Source organism: Erinaceus europaeus, chromosome 10 (genome assembly GCF_950295315.1).
Source record: "Erinaceus europaeus chromosome 10, mEriEur2.1, whole genome shotgun sequence".
Classification (NCBI taxonomy): domain Eukaryota; kingdom Metazoa; phylum Chordata; class Mammalia; order Eulipotyphla; family Erinaceidae; genus Erinaceus; species Erinaceus europaeus.
Window position 1 is genome coordinate 114,802,264 of NC_080171.1, and position 23,064 is coordinate 114,825,327.

Consider the following 23,064-nt stretch of genomic DNA (forward strand, 5'->3'; position numbering starts at 1 on the left):
TTCCACCTCAGTAGATAATACAGAAATACAGCCTCTAATCCGTGGAGCACAACATCTAAATAAATACATACTGAAATGAAAATGTTTCTATCAAGAGTTTTCTGAAGGCAAAGTGCTGAAGAAATGGACTGTGACTCAGCTCCTCTTATCTGGGGGGGAGCAGTGCAATTTACTGTGTATGTTCCAATCTGTTCCCGAGCACTCAGAACTGCCTGGGAAACATGAATTTCTCAAGAGGCCTTTGGAACACCTAATTGGGGCAAGAGGAAGGCAGGATCCCTGAGTGTTGTGTGTCCTGTTCCCATGGCTACGCCTTAGTTCTTTTCCTATCTTTAACATTCCAGACATACTTACACTCAAAACACCAAACAAAGACAGCTTCATGAAAGTTCGGGGGTTGGAGGGGAGGGTGCCTTGTAAGATTCAGTTTCAGAATGTTTTGACAAAAAGCTGTATTGTGAGATTGTCCCACCTCTGGTGAATCAAAAATTCATTAGTGGCTTGGCATCTTCTGTTATAAACCTTCTCCTGACCACGGAAACACTGATTTCACTCACAGAGATTAGAAATTAGTGCTTGTTACTGATTTTAGGGGCAGTGGAATATTAGATTTCTCTCTCTCTCTCTCTCTCTCTCTCTCTCCCCCTGCCCCGTCTCTCCCTCTGTGTTTTGGTATCACTAAGGAATGAACTCAGGGCCTCATGTGAAGAGGAGAGAGACAACAGTGAGGGCAGAGAGAGATGCCACAGCACCACTATACTGCCCGTGGGTCTCCCTCGCTGTCATCCATAGTGCTCTTATAGGGTATTCTAGTGTGGTATAAGGGCTCGAACTCAGGGCCTCATACTTGGTAAGACAAAAGATCTACTGGGTAAGCTATTTCCAAGTTCCTATTTTTTTCACCATTCTTTCCTTGTGTGTTAGCTGGATTTTCTCTGCAGAGAACTTTCTCTTACCAAGTAGAGTCACAGTGTTATTTTGAAAGGCAAGGCAAATGCTCAGCTCTTTCCTTTAGACTACCAGAGTAAGAAAAGACTTGTAGATGTGCACTAAGCTACATTTATTTTTTGGTGGCCATTTGAAAATGCATGCACATATCAAGTCCTGCTGTACACCTGAAACTAATACAATTAATGTTACATGTACATTGAATATGAATAAAACCAGAAAAAATCTAAACATATAGATTGCACATGAATGAAAAAGACTAAAAGCATTTTAAAATGTTAACAGTAAGTAGCTGGCTCAGAGAAAACAAGAAGTGACTAAATACATTGGCTTTATTATTTTATTCTTGGCTTTCTCCCTTTCTCTTGAGAAACAATATGAACTTGTGGTATTATATATTCAGAGTGTTTCAATCAACTCCAAGTACTGTTGTTAAGCTGTCTTTGGCCAATGGCAGCCCTTGGGCAGCTCCTGTATGTTCCCTTGCTCAGGCCCCTGCTGGCATCTCTCCAGAGCCCCAGCTCCCTTAAGAGGCTGTATTCACAGCCTCTAATCCAGGCACCAGGCATTTTCTTTCAAACGTGTCATTAGTGTTTTGAGGACTGGTGGACTGCCAGGAAATATGTACTTGGCAAAGAAGAAGAATGACTTCATACTGACATCCCCAATTCAAATGTAACATTATAGACTATTCCTTTGGTTTTTAAATTGGTGTTATCTTATACTGAAAATCTAGGTTCCCAACAATACTGATATAGGCTTATTGTCTTACAATATATAAACAACAGTTTCAGAAAGACAACAAATACCATTATTACCACAGCAAGAGCACTGAATTGTTCCTAATGCTTTTGGTAGCTCTGTTTGTCTTTAAAATATATTCCAAGAAGGAGATAGGGCTGAAAGACAGGATGTTCCCCCCTGCTGTATCAACAACTTGATATACATAAGCTCTTTGTTTTGTTTTGTTTTGTTTTTAGAACTGCTGTGTTATATTTGAATTAATCCTTAGTATGCCAAATATTTGTAAGGTTTCAAGGTCAAAATATGTGTATGACAAGTCTTCTTTTTAAAGAAGTCTTGTCCCTTCTATCCTACTCCATCTTTCCCTGGTTAACTATTTTTATTGATTTCTACATTACCCATCTAGTATGTTTTTGTGAATGTAAGTAAACACAAATACACATTCATATTTCCCATCCTTATCCGATTGTTATCCACATTATGACAGAGACAACTTCATCTCTAGACTTTAAGGAGATCTCTAAAGATCTCTAGAGATATTGTTCCTATTCTTCATTTCTATATTTATTGCCACCAGGGTCCTCACTGGGACTTAGTGTCTGCACCACTTCACTGCTCCTGGTGACGTTCTTTTTTTTTTTTTTTTTTTTTTTTTTGAGAGTCAAGATCTTTTATTTCCTGAAGTGAAAAACTGGCACCATCATCAGCCTCCTGGATTTGTTTGTGCCTCGGTCTGAATGTCTGCAGACAGTGGCTAATGTGATTCCTTTCTTCCCTCTGCCTTTGGTTCTTTCCTGTCTGGTTACCAGCCTCATTTGTTTGTTTGTTTGTTTGTTTTAATTATAGCGTGTGTGTATTGTTCTGAGCTTTATTTTTGTTTTTTAAAATATTCCCTTTTATTGCCCTTTTTATTGTTGTATTTATTATTGCTGTCATCATTGTTAGATAGGACAGAGAGAAATGGAGAGAGGAAGGGAAAATAGAGAGGGGAAGAGAAAGACACCTGCAGACCTGCTTCACCACTTGTGAAGCGACCCCCTGCAGGTGGGGAGCCGGGGGCTCGAACCAGGATCCTTACACCGGTCCTTGCGCTTTGCACCACCTGCACTTAACCTGCTGTGCTACCACCTGACTCCCTTACCTGCCTGATTTTCATAGTTCAATTTGGCTTTGTCTTTCTGACCTGTGGGGATAGGATTGGCCTCTTGTGACTGTACTTACAGTGACAATTTTTTTCCTTTTTCTTTCTTTTTGATAGAGACAGAAAGAGATAGAATAAGGAGAGAGAGAGAGGACAGGAGTAGAGAGCATAATGGTTATGCAAAGAGACTCCCAAGGCTCCAAAGTCTCAGGTTCCGTGCCTTGCACTACCATAAGCCAGAATTGATCAGTGCTCTGGTAAAAAGATGAGACAGAGAGAGAGAGAGAGAGAGAGAGCCAGAGAAAAAAGGGAGACACCTGCTCATAAAGCTTCCTTCCTGTGGTCCAGGAGGTGGTACAGTGGAAAGGTATTGGACTCTCAAACATGAGGTCCTGTGTTCAATCCCTGTCAGCACATATACCAGAGAGATGTCTCGTTCTTTCTCTCTCTCTCCTCCTATTTTTCTCATGAATAAGCAAATAAAATCTTTTTTTTTTTTTAAAAAAAAAAAAAGCTTCCCTCCTGCAAATGGGGGCTGAGGGCTTGAACCCAGGTCCCTGCACATGATAACACATGTACTCTACTGGATGAACTACCACCCAGCCCCTACTCTTCATAGTGTACTTTATAAAGAAAGATGAGTATATCTTGGAAATAATTCCTTATCAACATATGAGAACTCTATTATCCCTTTAGCAATCAGTGAGCATTTCGTCTTGTGGACAAGCATTCACTCTACCCTACTGGTATTTTGTCATTTTTCCAGCCTAAATTTGAGATAGATTCCTATAAGTGAGGCTGTTAGCTAGAAAGGAAAAGATGTGTCCATATGAATTTCCTCTTGGCAGGGCTAGACCATTGTAAATTCTTTAGCAGTAATGTCTGATCCTTCACAGCCTCATTGTTAGAATATGCTGGTGAGTTTTTGGATGGTGGGCGTGGTGGGATATCCGGCGAGAACGGCATTAAAATCTAGTTCAATTTATTTATTTTAATTTTTTTTTTAAATTATTTATTTTCCCTTTTTGTTGCCCTTGTTGTTTTTATTGTTGTTGTAGTTATTATTGTTGTTATTGATGTCTTCGTTGTTAGATAGGAAGAAAGAAATGGAGAGAGGAGGGGAAGACAGAGAAGGGGAGAAAATGGTAGACATTTGCAGACCGCTGGTGAAGTGACACCCCTGCAGGTGGGGAGCCGGATGCTCGAACCAGGATCCTTACACAGGTCCTTGCACTTTGCGCCACGTGCGTGCGCTTAACCCGCTGCACTACCGCCCGACTCCCAAAATCTAGTTCAATTTACATTGCTCTTATTATGAGTAAAATTGAACACCTTTGAGTGTTTGTATGCCATTTTCATTTTTCTGTTTGTTTCACTTTTTTTTTCTGCCATCATTGTTGGATAGGATGTTTCACTTTTATTAATAGTGATTAAATAATGACCAACAAGATTGTGGGGTAACGGGTACAGCTCCACACAATTCCCACCACCAGAGTTCCATATCCCACCCCCTCCATTGGGAGCTTCCCTATTCTTTATCCCTCTGGGAGTACGGACCAAAATTCTTTATGGGGTGTAAAAGGGGGAAGTTCTGACTTCTGTAATTGCTTCTCTGCTGGACATGGGCATTGGCAGACCTCTGCCTCCCCTTCCCCTTTTGTCCCTATGTGTTTAGGAAGTCTTTGTATACTAACTTTTTATCTGCAGTGTAAGTTTCAAATATTTTCTCCTAGTTTGCCACTTGTCCTTTTGAACTTTGTATTAAAAACCCCTGTATTCCATTTAGTGATCTTTTCTTCAGTGTTTCTTGCTTTAGAATAAAAAGCAGGAATGTACCTTCCTCCTCCGGCATACGAACATGCTTCGTCCTAGTACTTCAATGACTATTTTTCAGCATATCTGGAAAATTTTCTAGCATATAATGTTCCAATATTACTTGAAGAAAAAAAAAAGATTTTTTGCAAGTGTAAACTTAATTCCTAAACCGTGAAGGCATATTATTTGAACCTTTCATGATTTGAATGCCTATTTTTCCTTAGGAATATCCTTCCAGAGCATATCTGCAGCATGGAAGAAGATGATGACTCACCCCTGGAACACCTTCATCTTGAGAACAATTATATTGAAACAAGAAAAATATCATCTTATGCATTTTCATGCATAAGATCATATTCAAGTGTCATCCTTAAACCACAAAACATCAAGTAGCTCCAAGTTTTCCTTTGTCATTTATAAATTGTACTCATATATTTGTTGTAGTTGTATTTGCCACCAGTAAAAGAGATGTACTGCTCACGTTAAATTCAATATTGTTACACTAGTCAACTCATAAGACTGTGCAGCGCTAAACTAAACTGGGAAAATGTGAAGCTGAGCATATGTTCCTTTAACAACAATTCCTTTGAATATTTCTACTAGCCAAGAACTACTAAAACTCCTTTAAAAATAATATGTGTCATGGTTTAAGAACAAGAAAATGTATGGCAAGACAAAAAAAAAACCAACAGTAGACAGAACTTATGAATTAGTGCTGTGTTTGGTAGTCTGTTGATAAAACAATAAATCATTTTCTGGGGTAGGGGTAGATAGCATAATGGTGATGTAAAGAGACTCTCATGCCTGAGGCTCCAAAGTCCCAGGTTCAACCCCCTGTACCACCACCAACCAGAGCTGAGCAGTGCTCTGGTTAAAAAAAAAAGAAAAAAAAATCATTTTCTGTAAGAACTGAAGGCTACAACTACTGACATAAATACAGTCAATCATTAGTTTCATTTCAGTGCCTTCTATTAATTACATGTGTGAGATCAAAACACTACTATAGACTTAATTTCTTAGTTTTGAGAACTGTACTATGGTTTTATAAGAGGTTGTCAATATTAAGGAAGTTGGGAGGGTATATGTGAATTCTACACTAACTTGGAAACTTTCCCATCATTTCTGTATTTTAAGACCAACCTCATTATTCTTTACTAGGATCCAAAGATTTTATGAAAAGCAATAATGTTTGCTTAAGCCATACTATAACCTTAAAATGTAAACCTAATGCATTGGATTTCTGACATATTTCTTTTGCTCCATTGGCCATAGTTAACACTGATCTTCTTTGTCCCAATTATTTCAAATATAACCTTTTATTCAGTTCTACTTAACATAAATCTATCCGCATTTACTATGTATTAGTCCCCAGAAAAACTATGTTAAGATGTTCACCACATAATGATATTTTATCTCTATCTCTCAATAATGTATAAAATATACATATGGAAACTATGTTGATGTCTTTTATTATACTAACTTTTGGGTCTTAAAAAAACAGCAGATGGGTGGGGATAGATAGCATAACGGTTATGCAGAGACTCTCACGCCTGAAGCTCCAAAAGGCCAGGTTCAGTCCTGAACCACTATAAGTCAGAGCAGATCAGTGCTCTGGTAAAAAACAAAAAACCAAACAGAAACAAATCCCAGCAGACTGGGAGCATCACTTCCCATTCTGACCATTATGGAAATGTTACTCTAGTTTTAGAAGTTTCATTTAATCTTTTAATAAGTACCACCTTCAGAACCTTTCAGCTTTATTTGACAGGTGTGTTATGAAGACCAGAGAAGGGAGTCCAGGTGGTGTGCACCTGGTTCAGCACACACATTACAGTGCTCAAGGAACCACTCAAGTCCCTGGTCCCCAGCTGCAGGGGGAAAGCTTTACGAGTGGTGAAACAGGACTGCAGGTGTCTTTCTGTGTCTTTCCTTCTCAATCTCCACCTTCCCTCTCAATTTCTGTTTCTCTATGCAATTAAAAAAAAAAAAAAGGCAGAGATTAAAAATAAATAAATAAAAGACCAGAGAAGAATGAAAAGTATCTGGGAAAGTTGGAGTGTAAGGCAGGTATTGTTATTGCTATCAACATTTCATATAAAAGTGAGAGCAGCCAGCACATTCAGCCACAGTTGACTATTTCCTGTGAAACTCAAGGTTCTACCGGTTTGGGTTGATGTTATTTCAAATTCTTCTTTCCTTTTAAAATATTTTATTATGTGATTTTAATGAGAAAGATATACAGAGAAGAAGAGAGAGAGAGACTCCAAAGAACTGCTCACCTCCATTTTATGGTGGCGCTAGGGGTTTAACCCAGGAGTTCAGAGCCTCAGGCATGAACATCTTTTTGGCAAAACTATTATGCTGTTTTCCCAGCCCCTAACTTCTACTTTCTAAGCCCTCTCTTAATATGTAATATTTTGAGATTACAATAGAAACAAACATTATAACACAATGAAGATTGTTAGAATCAAAGTTAAAGGTGTATCTCCTAATCTCTTCTGACAGCATCAGCATTATTGTCAGCCCTTGACGGTCTTTAGAAGACCAAGACATATACTGGCAAAAATATTCAAACTAAAGGACAATTAATTGTCCTTATGAAAACCTTTATTAAAATCATCAAACAAGTAAATGCAGTGAAATTTAAAGTTAACTTAGAGCCCACTAAAATCCTAGGTGTATTTCCTCCCTAACTTGAGGTCAGGCCCATAAACCTAATACCACTTTGGATATAACAAATGACACTCGATGTTTTAACAATTGGAAGAAAAGTCTAACCTTGCCAGATAAAGAAAGGATTACGAAAGCTGGATAAGAGCAAAAGAATGGCTTACTTAATTATGACAGTTTTGGTCAATCCAAGGTCACCGCATTATCTGGGGCCCTAGCCAGGGAATTCTTGGATTTCCACATAGATATGATAGGCCTTGATCTCTAGTAGATCCCTCTCTCCATCATCACTGGTCACTTCCATCAGGAGCATCATCATAAGCCATCTAGTGGGCCTCTCCAGGATTACCCTCACTATAAAGCAGCAATGAGAGGGACTGCCCCATGCTCCCAAGGGAGGCTGAGTCAACCTACTCTGCCACTGGAGAAAGACTGGTCCTGAAATGAGTGCAACCTAGAATGTTACCAGCCGAGACCATGGACTGTGAGCTCAGACTGATAGGGACTCACAAGTTGCACAGGCTCCTGTGCCAAATGTGAATATATATGGGCTCTGGGTCAGATTGATAGGGTAAATGGCTAATTGTATTCTATACTTTCTTCAAGTTTGGGAGCTACTCTCAAGCTCTATTCCAGTTTTCTAGTTCTACTCTCAACCCTGATACCATCTTCCCAGGCAATATTTTTAGTCCACCTGCATGTAAGCTATCAAACTCCAGCAAAAATTACTAAAGTCATGAGCCCCTAGGAATATACCTAAAATAGACTTCCCAAGATATAAGCCTTTCCACCCTATCCTCATCTGCTCTATTCCTACTTTTTGGTTCCTGTTTATTAAACATTTTGTCCTGCTTTATAATCTTAACGCCTTTCAGCCACCTAGTTGCAGATGCTACAACGATTCCATACTGACTTTCCTGGGCAGATGACCTCACCAGTGTGTTTCAGAAATTAACCTCTCCAGAGCCCTACCTCACTAGGAAAAGATGTGATTATACATGCATTAATATAAGTTGTATACAGCAATTTAAGCAGCAGACTACTGTGTGTCAGGGTGGAACTCAAGATGAGTCAACAAAACCAGCAAAAAGGGACAACAGTTAAGAGACTGAGCCACTGCTGCCTTCATTCCTCATCTTGACTGTTTGGCTGTGTTTTGGAGGTTGTTCTAGAAACATGCACAAAGATGTGTGTGTATGAGCTAAACAGTACACTGGTCTCTCCAAGAATAAATAAATAGGTTCATTCCTCAGCACTCCATAAGCCTGAACTGAGAAGTGCTCTGATTAGAAAGAAGGAGGAGGAGGAGGAGGAGGAGAAAAATCTTTGAGAAGAAAAGAATAAATAAACATTTTAGTTCAGGGCCAGGTGGTGGCGCAACTGGTTAAGTGCACATACTGCAGTGCACAAGGACCTTGGTTCAAGCCCTTGGTCCCCACCTGCAGAGGGAAAGCTTCATAAGTGGTGAAGCAGTGCTGTGAGTGTCTCTCTGTCTCTCTCCTTCTCTTTCTCAATTTCTCTCTGTCTCTATCCAATAATAAATAAACAAATAAAATTTAAAAATAAATTAATAAACATTTTAGTTCAGCAAGACAGCTCACCTAGATTGTATGACTACTTTGTCATATTATACAACCCAACACTGAGCCTGGCCCCCACCACACTAGAGGAGGTTTTTCAGTGGGGTGGGATCGGTTCCTTTCTCCTGTTTTTCTTTTCCTACCTGAAAAAAAGTCAAAATGGAGCAGTGAATCCCTGGTGTTCCAATGATGACCAAAACAAAACCCTATGTGAGCACATCTTTGCTCCCTGGGTGCATACTGTTTGGAAGGGGCAGTGAGTAGGAAATCAAGTAGGCAAACAAACCAGCAAGAAAGAGCAATGACATCAGTAAATAGTGGCAAATCAAGGACATACTGGATTCCTGAGTCCCTCTGCCTAGACAGAGGGTGCTCCAAGCACCTAGGATTCAAGAGAGTTCAAGCCTCACAAGCCCCAGAATGGCACGGCCATGCCTAATACCTTTGGAGCAGCACTAGTGAGACTCTATTGTGTGTGGAGGATGTTTGTTGGAAGCAGAATCTCTAGGAAGGCAGAAGGCTACAATGACTCATGGGGCTCTTTTAAAAATATTGTATTTATCTACCAACTTATTAGATAGCGACAGAGAGAAATTTGAGAAGGGAGGACACAGAGAGGGAGAGAGACAGAGGGACACCTGCAGTGCTGCTTCACTGCTCATGAAACTTCCCTCCTACTGATGGGGACCAGGGGCTTGAACCTGAGTCCTGTGTGTGATAATGTGTGCGCTCAGCCAGGTGAACCACCACCTGGCCCCAAGCTTTGTTTTCAAGTTGGTAGATATTTTTATTTCAACTGACTGTATAAATTAAAATACAAAAACATGGGGAGTTGGGCAGTAGCGCAGCAGGTTAAGCGTAGGTGACGCAAAGCACAAGGACTGGCATAAGGATCCCAGTTTGAGCCCCCAGCTCCCCACCTGCCGGGAAGTTGCTTCACAGGCGGTGAAGCAGGTCTGCAGGTGTCTTTCTCTCCTCCTCTGTCTCCTCCTCCTCTCTCCATTTCTCTCTGTCCTATCCAACAACAACATCAATAACAACAGCAATAATAACTACAACAATTAAAACAAGAACTTCTAAAAAAAATACAAAATGTGCCTAGCATCAAACTTACTCAACCTTAAAATTTCATCCTGCTTATATAAGATGGTTAATTCCACTAAGAAAACACGATAAATGTCCTTATAGTAAACATTCTTCCTAATACAGTGCTAAAAACAAACAGATGTTCTGGAATATGCTGTAATTACTAACGTACATGCACACTAAGGAAGTCCTGGCCTGGACACAGTCTGAAAATATTTGCTACATGCTGTTATAAACACACATACAAGGATTACTAGCTATGTATTTTTATTATTTTTTTATTTGCTAGAGACAGATAGAAATTGAGAGGGAAGGGGGTAATAGGAAGGGAGAGAGGCAGGTGGTAGCATAGCGGGTTAAGCGCACATAGTATGAAGCACAAGGACCCACGCAAGGATCCTGGTTTGAGCCCCCAGCTCCACACCTGCAGAGGGGTCACTTCACAAGTGATGAAGTAGGTCTGCAGGTGTTTACCTTTCTCCCTCCCCACCTTTATCTTCCCCTCCCCTCTCAATTTCTCTTTGTCCTATCCAATTAAAAAAATGGAGAAAATGGCCAGCAGGAGCAGTGGATTCATAGCCCCACTAGCTATATTTTTAAGCACTGAGATTGATTACAGATACGGATGTTTTAGAAATTTCTCCAGGTGGCCCAGGTAATAGCTCAGCTGGTAGAGTGTTACGACTTGCATGCCTGAGGCTCCTGGTTCAGTTCTTGAGGCACCAGAGTACTGCTCTAGCTTCTCTTTCATGTGCAATTCTTTTTTTTTTTAATTTTTTAAAATTTATTCTTTTTATTGCCCTTGTTTTTTTTTATTGTTGTAGTTATTATTGATGTCATTGTTGTTGGACAGGACAGAGAGAAATGGAGAGAGGAGGGGAAGACAGAGAGGAGGAGAGAAAGACAGACACCTGCAGACCTGCTTCACCGCCTGTGAAGTGACTCCCCTGCAGGTGGGGAGCCGGGGGCTCGAACCGGGATCTTTCCTCTGGTCCTTGTGCTTAGCGCCACCTGCGCTTAACCCGCTGCGCTACCGCCCGACTCCCTCATGTGCAATTCTTTTTTTTTTTATTTTTTTATTTTTTATTTTTTATTTAAGAAAGGATTAATGAACAAAAACATAAGGTAGGAGGGGTACAACTCCACACAATTCCCACCACCCAATCCCCATATCCCACCCCCTCCCATGCATGATAGCTTTCCCATTCTCTAGCCCTCTGGGAGCATGGACCCAGGGTCGTTGAGGGTTGCAGAAAGTAGAAGGTCTGGCTTCTGTAATTGCTTCCCCGCTCATGTGCAATTCTATATGCCTATCTCATAGGAAAGAAAATCTTTAGAAGAGAAATCACGATAGCCATGATTTGGTGTAACATACATGTAATCATAGTGGAAATAATGATACCAGAAATCAGGATATGATATGCCCATCTTGGTCTCCAATAATTAATTATGCAGTCATTAAGTTTTTCTGGGATTCACTTGATTTAATTATAAAATGACAAGTGGGGAGTCGGGCGGTAGCACAGTGAGTTAAGCGCACGTGGCGCGAAGCGCAAGGATCAGTGTTAAGGATTCCGGTTCGAGCCCCCGGTTCCCCACTGCAAGGGAGTCACTTCACAGGTGGTGAAGCAGGTCTGCAGGTGTCTCTCTTTCTCTCCCCCTCTCTGTCTTCCCCTCCTCTCTCCATTTCTCTCTGTCCTATCCAACAATGACAACATCAATAACAACAAATAATAACTACAACAACAATAAAAAACAACAAGGGCAACAAAAGGAAAAATAGATAAATATAAAAAACTTAAAAATAAAATTACAGGTGGTATTTTTTGTTTTATTTAAATAAATATATATTTTTAAAATATTTATTTATTTCATTTTGTTGCCCTTGTTGTTTTATTGTCGTTGTTGATGATGTTGTCGTTGTTAGATAGGACAGAGAGAAATGAACAGAGGAGGGGAACACAGAGAGGGGAAGAAAAAGAAAGACACCTGCAGACCTGCTTCACCGCCTGTGAAGCGACTCCCCTGCAGGTGGGGAGCCGGGGGCTCGAACCGGGATCCTTACGCCGGTCCTTCCACTTGGCGCCACGTTAAATATGTATTTATTTAATTTGATAGGACAAAGAGAAACTGAGAGGGGAAGGGGAATTAGAGAGACACCTGCAGCACTGCTTCACCACTCTCCTGAATGTGAAGCGTCTCCCCTGCAGGTAGGGACTGGGGCCTTGAACGTAGGTTCTTGCACATAATAACACGTGTGCCCATGTTTGTGTCACCACCTGGCCCCCAGGTGGCATTTTTATGACACAGCTCAGTGATATTTTGCATGCAGTTTTGCGGGGCTCCACAGTTTGCTGAGATGGAAGGTGTCAGGCTCCCTTCCACGCAGCCTTTCTACCATCACCAAGGTCGGTGGTACCAACAGTTGCCCTTGTTCCCACCTTTTTCGCAAAATGGAAAAGGTTCTCTTTAATTTACTTACTGAGTTTCAAAACTCACTCAGAGAATATGCAGTCACGCAGTTTCTGCTTTTCTCTAACCCTCTACATATCTCAAGTGCAAGGAGTTTAGCCTTCTTGTGCACGTTAGGGCAGGGGTTGTGGTTGGTTTGTCTGTTCGTGCTCTGTAACAACCAGGCTGCTGCTGGCCTGTGGACTGAAACACCCTGAAAGCTGAGTGTTGGTTCAGCAGGACACGATGCTGCAGGAGGAGGCAGACTGGGCTCACCACCTCTGTCAGGATGCTGGAACCAGGGCGGGCTGCAGCAGCATTCAGGAGAGACAGAGTAACACAGGCTTCTCTGCTATGTGAAAGTAGGTTTCTGTTATTTTTTGGTCTAGGAATGATCAATATATTTCTTCCATTTAACAGTAATTGTGTCCTCAGCTCCCCCTTCTGTACCCTACCCCCTACACAAATAGTCAAAATCTTAACCAAATAGAAACTTTCTACTTCCAGACAGTGGAAGAAACTGGTATGCCGGGGATGGGTGGTGGTGCACCTGGTTAAGTGCACATGTTACCATGTGCAAGGACCTGGGTTCAAGTCCCCAGTCTCCACCTGCAGGGGAAAAGCTTCATAAGGGGGTGAAGTAGTGCTACAGGTGTCTCTTTCTCTCTTCCCCTCTCAATTTCTTGCTGTCCTATTAAATAATAAATAGATCTTTAGAAGAGAGAATGAGAGAAAAAAGAAAGAAAGAGAGAAACTGGAATGTCCCAGTCTGGTCTTGACCTGTTTCTCCTGGCCGAAGTCTGAAAGATTAGAAGTAGGGGTTGTGCACCTCCAGATCTGGTGAGCACAGGATTCTTGTTGTGGCGTGGTGTGAGGAATGCAGACAATCTCTCCTTGTGCTTGAGTTGTCAAGTAGCTTGGGACATTGTTACATCATCTTGGGAGTCAGGCTCCTGAAGTCAAAGTTAGTGATGCTTTAGGCAGATTACTTTCATTGGAGGAAAAAAACCAGCCAGGGCACTCACTGTGTTTGACATCTGTCTGTGGGTGGTACCCTCTGGTTAGGATAGAGGGCTCTAGGAGTACAGTGATCACGGTGGTTCCCCAATGTGTAAGATAAAGGGTGTGGTGGTCTGGGAGGTGGCACAGTGGATAAAGTGTTGGACTCTCAAGCATGAGGTCCTGAGTTCAATCCGTGGCAGCACAGGTACCGGAGTGATGTCTGGTTCTTTCTCGCTCTCCTCCTATCCCTCTAATAAATAAATAAATAAATAAAATATATTTAAAAAAAGATAAAAGGTGTGGTTATTCCAATCACTGCTTAATAGTAGGTAGTACAAATGCTAACATTCTCTGGGAAGTTTTCATGTAGAATGTTAACTCTTATTTGTTTGTTTGTTTAATATTCAACTATAACTTTATTTATATTACTATGATTAAGTTACATGGAAAAGACAACCAAGCAGGTCCGTCCCACTTCAGGAAAAGTTTCCAATCAACACCAATTATGTGGTGACAAATAGCTAGGAATGGTGACATCTTTGGGTCAAGACTGACAAAATTAACTCTTGTTTTGAGATAACTTCAGATTTGGTGACTATGTGACAACTTTGGCCACAGATAATGAGCATACATATACGTAAAGTTTAAAACCTAAATTTTTCCAGGTGACATAATTTTTGTTATGCATAGCATGTGTGCTGTCGGTAAAATTCACAAATCTAAGTCCAGAGTGTCAGGAAGGGAGGCCAGGTGGTAGTGGTGCACCACACAGATTACAGTGCACAAGGTCCTAGGTTCAAGCCCCTGGTCCCCACCTTTAGGGGGAAAGCTTCACAAGTGGTGAAGCAGGACTGCAGGTGTCTCTCTGTCTCTTTCCTGCTCTATCTCTACCTCCCCTCTTAATCTCTCTCTGTTTTCATTCAATAATAAACAAACAAAGAAACAGTATCAGGGCCGGGTGGTGGTGCACCTGGTTGAGCACACGTTTTACAATATGCAAGGACCCAGGTTCGAGCCCCCAGTCCTCACCTCAGGGGAAAGGCTTCACAAGTGGTGAAGCAATGCTGCAGGTGTCTCTCCATCTCTCACCCTCTCTATCCCTCCCTTCCCTCTCGATTTCTGTCTCTATCCTATAAATAAATAAAGATAATTATAATAAAAAGAAACTATCAGGATGGATGTTTGTGGTAAAATATGGGAAATAATCAGCATTGGGACCACCACTGCAGGGTGCGTGCAGTGAGTCTATGCAGCACAGATGGCAGAAGAAACAGATAAAAAGAAGAGAGGGATCAGAGGAGAGAGCTGCTCTGAGTCCCAGAAATGTTGCTGAGAAGCAAGAGAGGAAACCAAGGGTGAGCATATGCTGAGGTTCCATCAGGAAGACAAAGGAGCTAGAAAGACAGGATTCAAAGACAAATGCACAGTGAGGGGCCAGTTGGAAGAAGGGGATTGGCTCCCAATCTCAGAGAGGGAGTGAGAGGCATGCCCACCAGAGCTGTGAGGTGTGAGTTCAGCAGCTCTGGAGATGCTGAGCATCCAAGACTCTTAGGAGCTCATAGGCTCCTTAGAGTCTGTGCCAAGATGACAGATGTGGTGATTATGACGGGTGACAGATGGGATTATAGCTCAGGTCTGTGATTGTTTCTTTGTACCTGAGAGCATTGCACAGTAGATGTGCCGCTTCTTTTGTTTCTCCAAAAAAGATTATGAAACTTAGACTCAGAGACAACATGTTTCTTGGATGTTAAAATGACTACTGATCCCTTAGGTTAAGTGGTTCAGTGAGTAGCCCAAAGCCGATATTAGCACCACTGCTAAGCAAAACAGAAGGAACACAGCACATTGAGGAATCCTTAGAGGAAGAGTATAAAACTGAACTCAGAAAGATTTATAGAGGGTCAGAAAATCAACAAGACATAATTTCTCTTGACATGGATGTCACCAGAAAACACGGAGTATAGATTTTCAAGTTAAGTCACGCTTTGACAAGTGGTAATACTTAGTAATCAACAGATTGCTCTGTATAATAGCAACACTGGCTATCTTTTCCAGTACCATCATTTAAACATATCATGAATTACTATGTCCACAAACGCTGACATAAAAGAAGAAAATACTCAAATTCTGCTGTTTAAGTGGAACTCTAAAGGGTTGGGTCAAACCCGCTATGGTATCTATTCCACCTCTTTCCCTTATTTAGAAATTGGTTACAAAATTTCCTCATAGGAAAAGTATTTACAGATAGACAGCAGACTGAAGTATTCATCTTGCCACAGCTCAGAGTGGATTTATAACCTTGGTCAACATAAACTTCAAAAATGTAAAAGTACCCATGGAAAACAGGCAGACATTTATGGTCAGTTCTAACCTATGCTGAATAACGACTGAGATCACAAACCTCAGAAGTCTGTGAAACACGAGTTTCCTCTCTCGTAGATCAAAAACAAGAATGAGCATCGTGGTTCTGGACTGGAATCCTTATTAGTTGTAGATGCAGCCAAGTTTACTTAGATTCCAATTTCCAGTTCCCTTGTTCATAAACTTTGGGGCGGCAGGGGCAGGGAGGGAACAGGACACTCACCCTCCCAAGACTGCTGGGAAGGTTACATGAGGTGATCAATGTCCAGGAGCACAGGAGGACATCAGATATGGCAAGGACCCATCCCTTCACCCATAGGCATCTGGAGACCAGCAGGCAGGGTTCAGTGACTTCCTCAAGGTTGCCAGATCTCTAAACATGGTAGATATTAAGTATTCAAGGATGTTGTTTCTTAGACTGTGAAATACAGTGGGGGGTGTGGAGGAGGGGGCAGGCGGAAGCGTTCTATCACACTAGGACAGGGGTCAGCAAAGGCTCTCTGTGGAGGGCTGAGTCCCCTGACACCACAGCTTCCCAAGCTCAACAGCTTTCCCACAAGCTTCCCATTCACTGCACAGAGGACAGTGAAGCCAGTGGTGCGCACAGGCACGGCACCACAGAGCCGAAGTAACAGTAGAACTCAGGCAGTCTAAAATCACTTCTCAAAGGCATAGGAGTAGCCATATGCAAAGGAGTGAGTGCTTTTAACCTGGTACATAGTTTAGTGATAATACAACAGGAAAAAAAAAAAACCAAAAAGCTGTGACCATGCTACACAGTTATTTTTTTCCACATGAAAATGAATAAAATAAGAACTTAAAGTCTAGCTTTTTTTTTCCCCTTTGCACAAAATGTGAAGAATCTGGATGCACACAAGGAAAAGCAGATTGTATTAAAAATAAAATGTGACTGCACGAAACACATATTAGTTTGGAAAAGACAAGGAATACATCATGTTATTGCAATGTCATGGTGTGTTTCTAAGTAACAGAATCTCTACGGTCAAATAAACTGACATTTAAGTATCAGTTGATACAAGCTTTTATAAGTTGGACTATATTGAATGTTTGCCTGTTTTATATTGGGAATTATATCCACAGTTACCACATTTATAGTGAAATATTTGAAAAACTAATATAACTAGTATTGTGAGACTCAGAATAAAAAAATGCATTACTGGGAGTTGTGTGGTAGTACAGCAGGTTAAGCGCACGTGGCGCAAAGCGCAAGGACCAGTGCAAGGATCCCGGCTCCAGTCCCCGGCTCCCCACCTGCCGGGAGTCTCTTCACAGGCGGTGAAGCAGTTCTGCAGTTGTCTATCTTTCTCTTCCTCTCTCTGTCTTCCCCTCCTCTCTCCATTTCTCTCTGTCCTATCCAACAACGACGACATCAATGATAACTACAACAATAAAAATCAAGGGCAACAAAAGGGAAAATAAATAAATGAATTTTTAAAAATGCATTGTAAATTATAAATCTCTTTCTGTGCAGTAGCTCTTTACTATTTGAAGAACACAGTCCTGTGAGGCTATCATAAAAACTATGGGGAGTCAGGCGGTATAGCACAGTGGGTTAAGCACACGTGGCGCAAAGCTCAAGGACCCGCATAAGTATCCTGGTTCGAACCCCTGGCTCCCCACTTGCAGGGGAGTCGCTTCACAGGTGGTGAAGCAGATCTGCCGGTGTCTCTCTTTCTCCCCCCCTCTGTCTCCCCTCCTCCATTTCTGTCCTATCCAACAACGACGACATCAACAACAACAATAATAGCCACAACAATGAAATAACAAGGGCAACAAAAGGGAATAAATAAATAAATATTTTTTAAAACTATGATAGCCTTTCTGTGTAGAAAACACATATGTACAAATATTCTGTGTGTGTGAAAAGTGCCATACAATTTTCTAAGGACAGTAGGAATTCAAGTGCCCTCTTCAAGAATTCCTACTTACAACTTGGTTACTCTTTTGGTGGATGCAAATTGCTGTAGCCCCTTTGGAAAACAGTATGGAGCGTTCTTAAATCAAAAATGGAAATATCTTATGATCCAGCAGTACTACTCACAGACGTTTATCCAAAAGACATGAAAACACTAATTCAAATAGACAAATGCATACCCATGTTCATCTTGGCATTATTCACAATAGCAAGGAGTGAAAGCAGCCCACATGCCCATTGACAGATGACCAGATTAAAAAGTTATAGAATATATACTCCATGGAATACCACTCTACAATTAATAAAGATGATTTTGTGTCCTTTGGGACAAAATGGAATAGAACTGAAAGTGATCATGTTTAAAGAAGTAAGTTATGGGGAGTCGGGTTAAGCGCACAAAGCACGAAGCGCAAGGACCGGCATAAGAATCCCGGTTCGAGTCCCTGACTCCCCACCTGTAGGGGAGTCGCTTCACAGGCGGTGAAGCAGGTCTGCAGGTGTCTGTCTTTCTCTCCCCCTTTCTGTCTTCCCCAGCTCTCTTCATTTCTCTTTGTCCTATCTAACAATGATGGCATCAATAACAACAATAATAACTACAACAACAGTAAAAAACAAGGGCAACAAAAGGGAAAATAAAAATAAATAAATAAATAGAAGTAAGTTATGGGATGAAAGACAACTAATGGATGGTTTCACGTGGGTTGAATCTTGAGGCTAGAAACTTATGAACTTGCTAAACAAACAAATAAGCAAACAACCCAGAAAAAGCAAACATACTGTAAGACTTTGTAAGAACTCTGGGGATTGGGAGGGCATGGACACAGAACTTTAATGGTGAGTACAGTGCAAAACTATACCCTGCATTGATTTACTGACTTATGTACTTAATTAATTAATTTCCTCTTTTGTTGCCTTTGTTGTTTATCACTGTTGTTGTTGTTGTTACTATTGGATAGGACAGAGAGAAATGGAGAGAGGAGGGGAAGACAGAGGAGGAGAGAAAGACGGACACCTGCAGACCTGCTTCACCGCTTGTGAAGAGATTCCCCTGCAGGTGGGGAGACAGGGCCTTGAACCGGGGTTCTTATGTAGGTCCTTGTGCTTCGAGCCATATGCGCTTAACCCATTGCGCTACTGCCCAGCACCATTTATTTATTTATTTTTTTACAGAGTTCTGCTTAGCTCTGGCTTATGGGTGGTACTGGTGACTGAACTTGGGGCTATTAGTGCCTCAGGAAATAAAGTCTTTTGCATAACTATTATGCTATTTCCCCAACCTTTATAATCTTGTAAACCGCTATTTATTTAATTTGATTTTTTCTTTTTTTGTACCAGAGCACTGCTCAGCTCTGGTTTATGGTGATGCAGGGAATTGAACCTGGGACTTTGGAGCCTCGGGCATGAGAGGCTCTTTGTGTAACTACTATGCTATCTACTCCTACCATTATAAACCGCTATTAAATCACTAGTAAAAAGGAAATTTAGGGTAGAGGAGATAACATATTGGTTATGCAAAAAGACGTTCAAGCCTGAGGCTTCAAAGTCCCAGCTTCAGTCACCACCATAAGCCAGAGCTGAGTAATGCTCTGGTCGCTATCTCTGTCTTTCCCTCTGTATCTCTTTCCCTCTCATTAAAATAAGTAAAGTTTACATGTTAATATTTAATGATAAACAAAGAGCTAAAATAATTTTAGGCAGGGGACCGGGCGGTAGCACAGTGGGTTAAGCACAAGTGACGCAAAGTATAAGGACAGGCTCAAGGATCCCGGTTCAAGCCCCTGCCTTCCCACCTGCAGGGGAGTTGCTTCACAGATGGTGAAGCAGGTCTGCAGGTGTCTATTTTTCTCTCCCCCTCTCTGTCTTCCCCTCCTTTCTCCATTTCTCTCTGTCCTATCTAACAATAATGACATCAATAACAACAACAATAATAACTACAACAATGATAAACAACAAGGGCAACAAAAGGGGAAAAATGGCCTCCAGGAGCAGCGGGTTCATAGTGCAGGAACTGAGCCTCAGCAATAACCCTGGAAACAAACAAACAAACAAAATAGGCAAAATGCTTTGTTTCCCACAAATTCATATTTATTCTACCACCTACTTAGCAGTATTTTCTCAAGGCCACCATAAAAGTGAAAGAACCAGGCCAGTGAAATAGCTCAGTTGAACAGTGTGCTGTTTTGCCAGGTGCTTGAATCCTGGTTCGAGCCTGGCCCCCGCTGCACTGAAGGAGCTTCGGTGCTGTGTTGAGCATGTAGATGGGCTATTTCACTGGCCCTCAAAAGAAAAACACACACACACACACACAAAAAGTGAAAGAACAATACAATGGTCATCTTAATACCTGTCATACAAACCAAATCATGAAACAACCTAAATGGGGGCCAAGCGGTGGTGCACCTGGTTAAGCGCACACATTACAATGCACAAGGACTCAGGTTCAAGCCCCTGGTCCCCACTTAAAGGGGAAAAGCTTCACAAATGATGAAACAGGGCTGCAGGTGTCTCTCTGTCTCTTAACTCTCAATCTCTTCCTCCTCTCTCAATTTCTCTCTCTCTATATATATATATCTATATCCAACAATAAGTTTAAAAATAGATTTTTTAAAAAAAGAAGAAACCACCTAAATGACCAACGACAGATGACTGGACAGAGAGCTTGTGGGGTATATATTCAATGGAATTCTGCAATCAACAGGATGAGACTGTATTATCCGGAACAAAAACTTGGAACTGGATGTGATCACACTAAGTGAAGTAAAGAGGTGAAGGACAACCACTGATGGTTTCACTTTTTTTTTTTTTTTGCCTCCAGGGTTATTGTTGGGGCTCGGTGCCTGCAACACAAACCCACTGCTCCTGGAGGCTATTTTTTTCTTCCCCTTTTGTTGCCCTTATTATTTTATTGTTGTTGTGGTTATTACTGCTTTCGTTGTTGTTGGATAGGACAGAGAGAAATCGAGAGAGATGGAGAAGACAGAGAGGGGGAGAGAAAGATAGACACCTGCAGACCTGCTTCACAGCTTGTGAAGCGATTCCCCCTGCAGGTGGGGAGCCGGGGGCTGGAACCGGGATCCTTAGGCTGGTTCTTGTACTTCAGACCATGTGCACTTAGCCCGCTGCTTCTCACCATGTTATTTCAGAAAACATTCAGTTTGGCGATCTTGTAAAGCAGCCCTTTAACTACACTTGTTCCCTCAGGATTAAGTTTAGTTCAAACACTCTGGGCAGGAATCTCACAAAGGTACTGTTGTGTACTTACTACCTTTTCATGCACAACTTTCATGTGGTTTGTGTGATGTTGAGCTCAGTCTCCTAGCGACAGAGGTGAGTCTCTACCAACATATGGCGGTAAAGACTGGGGTGGGGAGAGTACAGAGACAGTGAACAAGAAGCCAGCTGAAGGAGGCCGCTCCGCAGGTTTAGTGAATTGCTGGAGAGGTGTGCAGGAACTCAGGGAGAGCTGCATGAAATCTGGACTACCACAAGGGATACGCATATTCTGAACAACCCAAGACACCACACATGACCTCTGTGTTACGCATGCATACACAGTCATACACAGTCACAGCCTAGGAGTGAGTCTTCAACATGGTGTCTGCATCCTCACATCCCTCAGGACTCCCTGTCAAACCGCACACGGACATTTGTTCTGTAGCTACTTCTATGTGGCAGCAGCACAACCGACAGCCTCACCAGTTGACAGGCCTCTCCAGTCAACTCAGAAGGAAGGAGAGAGAAGGGCAGAGAGCCCAGCCACCACCTGACCAGTGCCACAGAACTCACTGCCATGTGCTCTGTTTATACACCAGGAGGTGGCTAGGAAAGGGTCTTCAAAGTTATCTATGAGCCTAGCTTAAGCAATTTATTTGTATTTTCACCATGGCTGGAATATACCCGGCCATGCAAGATATATGTGTTGGAGTTTCCTTCAAAGCAACCAATGTTCCTGCTTATAAAGTTGTCAGTATGGAGTACTTTCTTAGTTCTTGATTTTTATCTACAGGTTATTCATGTTTCCTAAAGATATGGTTCAATATAATAAAACTCACCAACATTTGAGGGTGGGGACAGAAAAACCTGATAAGGCAAAATTCAAACAATAAGAATGAAAAAAAATAATAAAATCAAACACGTAGAAGAGAGTAAGATTCCCTCCATATGAACCAAACTGAAGACTTTTTTCCCCCTTTTGTTGCCCTTGTTGTTTTTTGTTGTTGTTGTAGTTGTTGTTGTTATTGATATCATATCGTTGTTGGATAGGACAGAGAGAAATGGAGAGAGGAGGGGAAGAGAGAGAGAAGGAGAGAAAGACAGACACCTGCAGATCTGCTTCACCGTCTGTGAAGTGACTCCCCTGCAGGTGGGGAGCCGGGGGCTTGAACCGGGATCCTTATGCTGGTTCTTGTGCTTTGTGCCATGTGTGCTTAACCCACTGCGCTACCGCCCGACTCCCCAAACTGAAGACCTTTAACCTCACAGTACTCAAGACATACATACTTAAGAAAAGTTTTTAACTGTAGGGAAAAGAAGGTACATAACTGTGTCTAGAATGGCAGCTTGCAAAGGTGCAGTTTCGTTCCAGATGACGAGTCTCTACAGATTGGGTTGTAAACTGAAACGCGTCACCCCAAGACTCTGAGAAGGGGTTTGTCCCTGGCTCATCACAGTGTTTGTGGGACAGGGCGAAGAAGCCCAATATGCTCCTCCCACCATAGCACAGGACTTAATTATTTTCCCAATCTTTGATGAAAGAGCACAGCAAGATGCTGGAAGAAGATGAGCTGAGGACTTGCAACAGGGAAAAAAAGAAAAGAGTTATAAGGCACCTCAAGGAAAACAACTCCACAGGGAGGGGCTGTGGGCTCTAGCATAGACAAAGGTGGTAAAACTCTGCCTGAAAGAGCAATCGGACCCAGGTCAGGTCAGAGAGCCGCAGCATGTAAGCAGGGCAGACGATGAGAGGTGGCAACGCCATGCTGATGGTGCCCACCGCTTAGCCTGGCCAGGGGCTGTCATGTTAAAACAGGAGCCACATTTTGGCACAGTGACATTTTTCAGAGTCAAGCAGAAAATTCATAATCTTTAAATACAGCAGTACTGCTTTACAAAAACACAGACAAGTGAGTATCAAATGGTAGATTAAAAAAAAAAAGTCTGAATACTTACAGAGTCCTCCAAATAGGAATTACGGCAAGAGAAACACAATGTATCTGCAATGTGTGTTTTGTAGCAGTCACACAACATAATGTTAAGTACTAATGTGAATGAACAAACAACTGGTAAATACAACAAGGTGGGATGGATCTAAAAACAATGTAGAGGAAAGA

At 41.8% G+C, this 23,064-nt stretch overlaps 2 protein-coding genes across 7 annotated transcripts in view; one reads left to right on the forward strand and one right to left on the reverse strand.

Annotated features, from left to right (window-relative positions):
• Positions 1 to 6,103, forward strand: part of ECM2 (extracellular matrix protein 2) — a 44,560-nt gene extending 38,457 nt beyond the window's left edge. For all 6 annotated transcript variants that reach the window (XM_060200583.1, XM_060200585.1, XM_060200584.1 and 3 more), the window contains one exon: positions 4,873 to 6,103. In XM_060200583.1, coding sequence (XP_060056566.1) covers positions 4,873 to 5,041 — 169 coding nt within the window. In that variant the 3' untranslated portion in view covers positions 5,042 to 6,103. The remainder of the gene's footprint in view (positions 1 to 4,872) is intronic.
• CENPP (centromere protein P) overlaps positions 1 to 23,064 on the reverse strand; it is a 211,436-nt gene that overhangs the window by 86,128 nt on the left and 102,244 nt on the right. The window lies entirely within an intron of this gene.